A 9,474-nucleotide genomic window follows, 5' to 3' on the forward strand; every position below is an offset into this window, starting at 1 on the left:
ATCGGAAAATGTTAATTTCGCCGTTCACAGCGTTTAAATCGCAATTTTTCAATTTTGCATATGATTATATCTTTAAATACCAGTTGTCTTACGAAGTGGAAATCGTAACATAAGTTCTCGCTCGTAACGTGTTGTAGTGCACATAGAAACACATACAACCATTACTAGCCAGACTCCGTAATACAGGATACGTTACGATGAGAGTGTATCGCCATGTCACTATTAATACAAACCCAGGAAAACTTACGTAGTTATTTACAACATCGCAAAATTTACTTCAAGGAAAAAACACAAATTATATGATAATTACCGAACAAAAACTTACTGAAGCACGTTCACATTCTTTATCTAGCAAAAACGATGCAAAATAGACGCGAACACAAGATATTGGTGATGTCGCACTGGGCCATTATGTGTGGCGAAAACGAGAATCAGTTCCGGTGTGAGACAATAAAAGCGCATTGTGAGACCAGCGACCGCCGGGCCCGCAGCCGGGGATCGTAATGGGGGGCGATGGGATCTTAATAGTAGTGGATGAAATACTCGATTATCTAAGCAAAACCAACTGATGTATTAACAATTGAATTCGACAATATATTTTTTATGCTACTCTGCAGTCATTTTCATCAGTATTTAAATTACTCGAAGTTTCAGATTAAACTCGTCTGTTCAGTCTTTTCTTAGTCTTTCAGTTTGTGGTAGTGTTTATTTTGATTCGTGATATGCAGCGGACAACATAAACATACTTAAGTTTCTTTTATTGCCTGAACATTTGTACCAATATTTTCGGTCTACAAAGGTGAGCTATATTTTTAAAACATTATGGGACATCATGCATATTTGGGCAATTCACGACCACCTGGCTGCGGGCCTGGCAATCACGTGCACCACCCGTCAGGAGCCCGGCACGTCGGCGGCGTGTGAACATCTTTCACGATCTATCACGCGTGTCAGCGTGACGGCCGCGCACAGGTTTCGTTTAACGTTTGATTGACGAGCCCGACGAATCCACCGCACTCCGGGCGGCCCGGCCTCACCACTACCAAAAAACATCAAACTTTTCATTCCAACACTTTATTAACGTATATTCACGGTTTATGTTCAAGGGAAGTCAGAGTTGTTAACGGTGCTAGAAAACTTCAACGAACTTTATGATATGGAGTAGTTTACCGCCGTATGGGGCCACAAATCCTAATCGAAGACAAATTTGGGTTCCTGACCTGGCCCTGGACTTGTCCCCTCGCAGCCTAATGGCATTACCGCATAACCAAAGAAACGAAATAACAGAAGAAGCCAGATGTCCGTTTCAAACTCATTATACAGCCTTTCAAACTTGTGAACTATAATCCAATTATGAACCTATATGGAGTAAAACTGCTTAATTAGTAGCTAGTTACAACTAAGACATCAAACCGACCAGGGAGATTTAGTTCTAAAGCTGATGGGAAATAGCCTCGTAGCTACCTTTCATACAAAATTAAACCTAGAACCATGATCTTTTTAACCGACTTCATTTTGATTTACTATTCTTCACATTGCTTTTCATGCATTTTGATGAGTGCTTGTGATCAAGCAACCTGCTAATTTACCCACCGTTACTAAAACGAGTCTTGTATAGTGTAAAATTGTTAATTTGGTAACTTTAGGTAACATTGTATTAATTCCCCGGAGGTCCCGACGTCCTCAATAGAGCTGAGCCTTAGCGATAACATCAGTGGTATCGGCGAGGGCACGCGAGCCTCGTGTAACTGCGCCGCATCACGTCTAGCTCTAACCCGACTTCAATAACATACGGCGGTTGTCATAAAAATTCGCCAAGGCCAACGTGATTTCACACGCCAACGAGCAGACTTCGCTAGATTTTGGAGGGTAACGCGTTAACCTCACCCGCCGGCGCACTCCGTAGGCGGCGGCTTACTCCGCGCTGTTTGCCCTTTCTCGACTTTTAGTTGGAATTTTCCACTTTAACGTTTCTATATAAACGTGTTTTTTTCTTGTCCGCAGCTCTATGTATATGAGAATAATGTATTCGCGGTAATCTATGATTGGTAGTTGTGGGAATCTTTCATAATTTACATTTTTTTGTAAATTCGTCTATTACAATTGCAAAATCCTATATAAATTGGTCAAGCAAGTAAGTATGGGCTCCCAGCATAGGGTGAATTCACATTAAAGCATTTACTTTAAATACAATATTATTGCAAAACGAAAAGTCCTTTAAAAAGCATTTTCATATAATGGGAGTGCAAACCCAAGAAATGTCTAAGGCGTGTGAGTATTTGCTAGCAACATTCCATGTTTTTTGCGAATGCCACAGTAACTCAACACCGCGTAATGTAAGGTTCGTCACGGTGTCATATCGCCAGTTCGGCGTACTGTTACCCGATATTTATACCCGAGTAAAGAGCGTCCGATGTTCGAATGTTCCCACAAGTCGCGCTTCAGCCAGTGTACATCCATTTAAGGCCGGCCGACATTAACCTGGCGACCATCGAGAAACACAATCCCTCGTTGTTTATTTGAGAATGTATTGTACTGTACTTCAGTCGTGATGTACTTTGCCAGGATAAAAAGAAAATGCTCCAATGTGTGTTCACTCTCAGTTACGCTCGCTGCAGCGACTGCTAGAGTAATGTCAAGTGTCAAGGATAGGGCGACGCTAGCGTTCTTTAAGACGGCAGAGTGATCTCCTTTCCGCCCGCGTCTGATTAACACAACCAATTTTGAAAGGATTTGAGTTATCTTAGAGTGCATGCAACATGCGACAGTCGCGCTTGTTGCTGCGACTAATAGGAATGCGCCTTAAAATCGGATATCGAGTTGCGTTGACGGCAGAATGACTTTACAGGAAAGATTTGGTAGTGTGTGTGTTGTGGCCTTTTACGGGAAACATATTTCCTTAACACAACAACTTGGCCGAATCAAATACCAAAAACAATGTATGGCGTTATACAGACAAATATATTTAAAGGACAGAAAATATACAAAATACATAAGTATATTACGGAGGTGAAAGAATTTAATTTTTTGTTGCTAATGACATTATTATTTAAATTGTTCTCAAAGCCAGTGAGTTTCAGTTTTCGTCAACGTTCAACAAAACGTCACGACACGTGATCTGAGGTCTTCAGCTTAAAAAATACCTAATTAGAATATAAATGCATGACGCAATCTCCCACGAGCAAATAACCAAGAGTTAGATAACCGAGAGGATTCGGGAGGCGACGCACACGAGCGTCTGGCACAAGATGGCAACAATATAGCAAGAGAAAGCTTTTAACAGCGGCCGCAGTGCGCACTCACACCACGCGTGGTGTACGGAGCGTGTACAGAGCGAGCACACAGCGACGCGGCGCACACTGTAGTCAAGGACACCGTGCGGTGTGACCTGCGGTAATACCTCACTGTGCTTTAAAATAGGTGTCCATTTCATTTAGCTGCACAGCGGTGACGTCACGCGCAATGTGTGCACAGGTTGGCGTTGATACTCGCGCAAGTATTGAGGCAACGCGCCGCCTTACTTACGAACCCCTCTGCCAACTGCAATGCATGGGATCTACCGGCCTGACGGTGCACAGCCATAGAGCTCTCGTTTACTCATGAAACTGTATAATCCACAAGACTTAGGGCATGACACCGATAGAAAAGTAAATAACTAACAATGATCCAGTTTAAACAACTCAAAAGATATTGTGCAAATTGGACAAACATAGACTTGTTACTATTGTATGTGAATAATTCAAAATAATTTCAAAATGAACTTGGTGTTATTGACATATATGTTCCTGTTTTTTAGTCATCAACTAACATAACATAATATAATTCTAGTAAATATGTGTTACCTACTATTATATAGAAAGTAATGTATGAGAACAGTCACTACGCTAGACATGTCGCCAAGGTCACTCACTGAAAGGCCGAGAGGTTACAGAGACTCACACACCCCACTACAAGCGCTAGGCCAACAATAGAGTGTGTTAAAATTCAACACACCACACAGGAAAGACGGCTCGCTACCTCTAGCCAACAAAGCATGGGCAATTTCACTATTGAAATGACTAAAACTCCTTCACTTGCAACAAACATTTTTAGTGTTTGAAATAACCATTGTATAAGATGCTTTCATTCGTCCATTAAATGATTTAAAAGTGTAAAAGTCAAATACTAATTACTTAAAATAGGATAAAAGGGTTTTGGTTAACTGTATGTTAATCATACAAGTATTTAGTATAAATATATTTTAAAAGAAGTATAATAATATGTTACATTGAAATAAGGTATATTATATGAAAAAATATTCTATGAGCACAAAAAAATAAAAATGTTTTCATTCACATTACACAACATCACAGACAGTAGATGTGAGGAACTGGAGACCTTAACGGTGGGTCAAGAGTCAATTATAATCTGCCTTACAAATGATGTACACTGCAAAATTTACATCACATTTTACTGGAAAACACACAATATGTGGTCAGCTAATTTTAGCTGATATATCATAAATTATTTAATTCATCTTCCTTAAGCTTACACATAAACTGTGTTTGATGACTCATAACATCATAACAGAAATAAATGAAAAATTTTCATAATTAAAGAGTTCAAGATGACAACCATAGATTATTGAACTAATAATGTATGTAATTTTTGGGGATTTCCAGATTTTTTGTATATTTTAACAATAATTTGTTAGCACAAACCGTTATGATTATATGATTTTTATGTATTTGTACAGTAGGTATGTGATGTTAACATGTAAACTAAAAAATATATGACTGATATACCAAACACAAATACCATACAACAATCAGATTGGATAATGAATTGTTTGATGAAAGTGGAAGCATTACCCCTGACATTGCAGTTTATATATTTCCCGGTATACAAGTAAGATGGCTGGTGGTAATACATTTCTTAACATTGAGTCAAACAAAGGATCTACTGAAATCACATAACTAACTCCAAAACAAACACAATATTTTCCTGTGTATTTAAATAGTTACAATGAATTGTACATACAAACAATGACTGTCAAAACACAGTAAAGATGAGCATGTGTTGCCCTCACATACACCTCCACACCGCCACTCTTCTAAAAACAAACACAAACTCTACTTGCTAATTAATGATGTTTTGACAGTACAACAAATTGTTTATTTTGACAATAAAACTTGTTCTCAATGGCCACTATAACTGTTAATAAATTATTTACCTATGAGTGGCAATGATTAAACAAAGAATGCACTGATAAAACTATTGTGTGTGCAACAGTGTGATGTAACTGTGAGCCTGTGCTTCTTGTGTTTATCACCTCTAGTTTGCTAATAGATTGCCAAACGGGTATTGACCTGTGTGGGTGTGAGAACAGGAACATCACCTGAGCATGAGGCGGGCGGCTGGTCACATCCACTGTCCACTGCCGCTGGCTCACTACAAGCCTCCTGCGGGCACTGCTGACTTCCAACACATTCAACACTGTCACCTGTCACCGAGGGCTGCTGTGAGTTATTGGCGTGACAAACTCACTGGCAATGGCTCACAGAGCGCGACCCTCGCGAGGCGCATACTGTCTGCACTCTCACTGTTCATGTGCACTGACACACTGCGACACGGCCACGCACTGGACACTGAGTTGAACCACTGGTACGTTCCGACGGCTGCACCGATCACTTGCGACACTAATCACCACCTAACCTCAAAATGCAGACTAAAATTAACGAGTGACAATCGGCCAGATGTTCCCAGAGCCGAAGCGGCAGGCCACATGACATCACCCGCGACTCCGCGCGCGACGTTTCACAAAGAACACGACCGCTGCCCGTGCGAGCCTGCCACTATGGATTTGTGGGCAAAACGCTTTGTTTGAGTAGTACGTACTCGCGTCTCGCAGCCTTCGCCGCGTATAGCTATAGATAGGCGCGTACGTTAGGTACGTGTGGCGCGCGGTGCACGGCTCGCATGCACTAGCGGGCAGCGGCCGGCCATAACTCACTGGCGAGCGCGCCTCGCGAGCCCGACCAGCGCCTCCGCCGACCCACCGGACAAAGGGCGGCGCACCGGAGCCGCAGCAAAAACTGTAAACACGAGCGGCGAGCCCGAGCGCGGAGTCATTCACGCGCACGGGCCGGGCCGGGGCCGGGGCCCGCGCGGGCGGAGGCGGTCACGCTCGGGCGCCGCGCTCGCCGCCTCGCCGATCGCTATCGGCCCGTCCTCAGCTCGCGGACGAGGCGACGTTTCGAAATGGCGCAGCGCGGAGGCCGCGGTAGCGGGAGAACGTCCGTTCGACGAGCGCGGCGGCCGTTTCGCAACGGCGCGGCGGTCGGGCTCACGGGGCTCGCGGGGACCGAAATAATCGACGGCGTGGGCCGCTGGCGGCGATACTCACGGCCTGGCGGCTCGCAGCGGGTCGGCGCCGGCGTCCATGACGCGCCGGACCGCGGCCGCAGGGCTGCGGGCCGTCGGCCGAGCGACGCGACACTCTCTCCGACCTCACTCGGGGCGCGCCGACGGGCCCCGTCGCACCATGTCGACGACGCTGCACGTCCACCGCGGCACTTCACTTCGCGTATAAACACTCGACGAGTAGTGTTTTGTTACATCGGTTGACTTTTCTTTGAAAAATCAATATACATTTTCCCAGAGTTTGGAGATACGGACGAGTCGATGTCCAGCGCAGGTTAGGTGCGTGAAGTTTGCAAGCTTTTTTAGCGCACCGGTGTTACCAACATTTTTTTGCCCATTTTTTGTTTTCTGTGTTGTGATTTTTTTCTAGTGATTTGTGGCACACTTCATACTGGTCGGAACGAGTTGGGTCTTTCATAATACTCGCTAGAACGGCACAGTGGCGCCAACGTTTGAACCGAAATTAAATTAACGATTAAAAGGGTATTTCGGTGCAACTATAAATTATTTGATGGGCATATATATTAAAAATAGTTAATATTTTCATTATAGTAAATAAAACTAAGTTATCAGCCATAGTTATATTATAATAAATCATTTTTACAATAAAAACACAACAGTATTTGATGTAGGGAAGGTATAATATGAATGGTTATAATGTGAATTGTAACATTTTATATTGTAACATCATACATTATGTATTATTTCGAGAGATAGGTACATTATTATTTATGACATAAAATTTTATGAAAGTACAAAATTAAATATTTCTACAGATGAAGCATCAAGATCTTTGAATAAAACTATTTTGCAGATTTTATCGCGGTTTTAAATTATAATTTTCTTCCTACGTTTCGAAGACTTTGCAGTCTTCATGGTTTAAGGGCGAACTGTGATGTTGGTCATCCAAGAAGTCAAAGTTATAATAACTACCTACATTTTTCAATATTGTATAACTGTAAAATGTAGGTAAATAACTTTGTCTAGAAATAGAATAGAAAATTATAATGTAAAAACCGCAATAAAATCCGCAAAATAGTTTTATTTCAATGTTTAACATTCACGTAAACATAAGAAATCATTACGTCAGAGTCTTCTTCAGGAGTGCGCAGAAATTGCGATTCAGGGTTAAGTTGGAGGAGTTGAATCTCACTTTAAACATAAAAAGTGAAGAGATCACACCTCCACTTAATCTGGTACGCTCACATCTTCATTTTAGTCGCTGGGATGTGCTTTACGAGTTGATAGATTCTTCCTGGTGGCGTGGGGCGGCCTCACGCGTGAGCTGGAAAGATAGATCTGGCAGCAAGTGACATTAAACTGTCAAGATCCCCTGTCCAACTCAGACGTGAGGCCTGTAATATTACTGGACGCGTAGTACATCGTATAATTTCCACCTGTAAATTAAACAAATTATTATTGTTATACAACAGACATTGTACATTTGGTTAGTGTGACCAGGGACGCGCGCGCACTGCACGCGATACCAGGCTGTGTGCTATCACCGCTCGAAAAGGCGCAGTTAACGTTTTTTGATAACAGCGTCGCTTTTCCCTGTAGCGTTAGCGATCCTGCATAGTTCTGTAATGAATGTACATATTCGCAAATGTAATAATAATGGCTTTGACGGGATAATAAGAACACATAGCCGGCGGCCGTGGTGACACGGACTCAAGGAACACATGTGCCATTGGACCACCATATGTTATTACGTAATCACCGACGTTTATTTCCACAGTGACAACGGTGAGACGCGAGACGATTCGAAGCTGATCGTAATATATAAGTAGATACTAGAAACATTATATGTTGGATGACGGAAAATTTTATCACAAGACACGGCAACACTGAGGCGTCAGTGCCACGTCGAAGGTGATCGATAACCAACCTTGTGTCCCTGAGTAAGAATTTCCGCACGCTGTCAACGACCAGGATCGGCTCTACGTAGGTTGGAGACTCAGTAGCAGCTACCCTGAGGAGTTGAAGCTGCCGGTGAGATTTCAAACAGTCCAATAACGCACGCGCGACTCACCCCACATGAACAGCGATCACAGCTTGCACTTCGATAGAGAGCCGATCGATCGATGGGCTCATATTTATACTTTCGTCGATATCTTTAGATACGATATCAGGGAACCGACACGAGGTACGAACGTCCACCATGATTTTGATAAGATTCGACGAAACAGGGAATCGATTGGCCCCCGCGGGCGGTATCAGTCGCGCAAACACTTCACTCCACCAATCGGCAAGGCATCGATGATAAGGCGCGCGGCGCAGCGCTGCGCCCGGGCCGCTGTCTGCTGCCGGCGGCTCCACCACACCGACTAGTCGTTTTGTTTACACTCGAGATACACCTTTATTACATTATAATTATCTCGTTGACAGATAAATCCACTATTTTCTCATCACTGTTAGACGTAAATACAAATAGATACGAAATGGAGTACATTAGCAGCTATTGTCTCTACTCAACGCTTGCGCCTAAATAGCCCACTGCCAAAGTGTGTAACATTAACAGCAATATACTAAGATTATCGACAGAGAAGCATGCTAAAATTATTATATACAATAGATCCTTTAATAGAACTTAATTATCCTTAAAGACAGAGTATAGGAATTGTAACCACTACAAGTTTATAAATGAGTGTTAAATACAATAATTGTCTAGTATCTAAACACATAAGTATCTAATAAAGCGCGTATAAATGTCTTTAGTTACATGACTAGGATACGTGATACGTGGAAGAATTTCGACATTATAGATAAGGTGTAAAGGCGCATATCAAACGGTGTCAGATGATAAGACACAAGGTGTGCGCTTTCTGGAGCACTGTACATTGTACAGGTGTGTAGTTGTGTGCACGAACACGCAGACACACATATTATACACCTGCTTTAATACGTCATGTGCTTTCCAACTTTCGTACTATGCTTTTGTCTTTTAAGCCATGGAAACACATTGGTCTAAAAGATGCTGCTTAAGAATTTCTGTTTACTTTCTAAGTCCGTAAATATGTAACAATATAAGTAACTTTAGTCAGCTTTAGCCGTATCCAAAAATAATGCCAT

The 9,474-nt window shown here is 42.4% G+C and overlaps 1 protein-coding gene and 1 long non-coding RNA gene across 7 annotated transcripts in view; both read right to left on the minus strand.

The window, feature by feature from the left end:
• LOC115441221 (trithorax group protein osa) overlaps positions 1–6,725 on the minus strand; it is a 64,681-nt gene extending 57,956 nt beyond the window's left edge. For 3 of the 6 annotated variants that reach the window (XM_030165911.2, XM_037439070.1, XM_037439089.1), the window contains exon 1: positions 6,386–6,725. In XM_030165911.2, coding sequence (XP_030021771.2) covers positions 6,386–6,423 — 38 coding nt within the window. In that variant the 5' untranslated portion in view covers positions 6,424–6,725. Of the gene's footprint in view, positions 1–5,348 lie in introns of all 6 variants that reach the window. The other 3 variants (XM_037439081.1, XM_037439085.1, XM_037439076.1) reach the window with 3 other exon arrangements.
• A 243-nt stretch (positions 6,726–6,968) lies between these two features.
• LOC115441227 lies at positions 6,969–8,687 on the minus strand. Its single transcript, XR_003938444.2, has 2 exons — positions 8,291–8,687; positions 6,969–7,799 (listed from the first exon to the last, which is right to left on the minus strand). It is a non-coding gene; the product is annotated as an uncharacterized LOC115441227 (long non-coding RNA).
• Positions 8,688–9,474: the final 787 nt, after the last annotated feature.

The sequence above is a fragment of the Manduca sexta genome, chromosome 3, assembly GCF_014839805.1.
Source record: "Manduca sexta isolate Smith_Timp_Sample1 chromosome 3, JHU_Msex_v1.0, whole genome shotgun sequence".
In the NCBI taxonomy this organism is placed as follows: Eukaryota; Metazoa; Arthropoda; class Insecta; order Lepidoptera; family Sphingidae; genus Manduca; species Manduca sexta.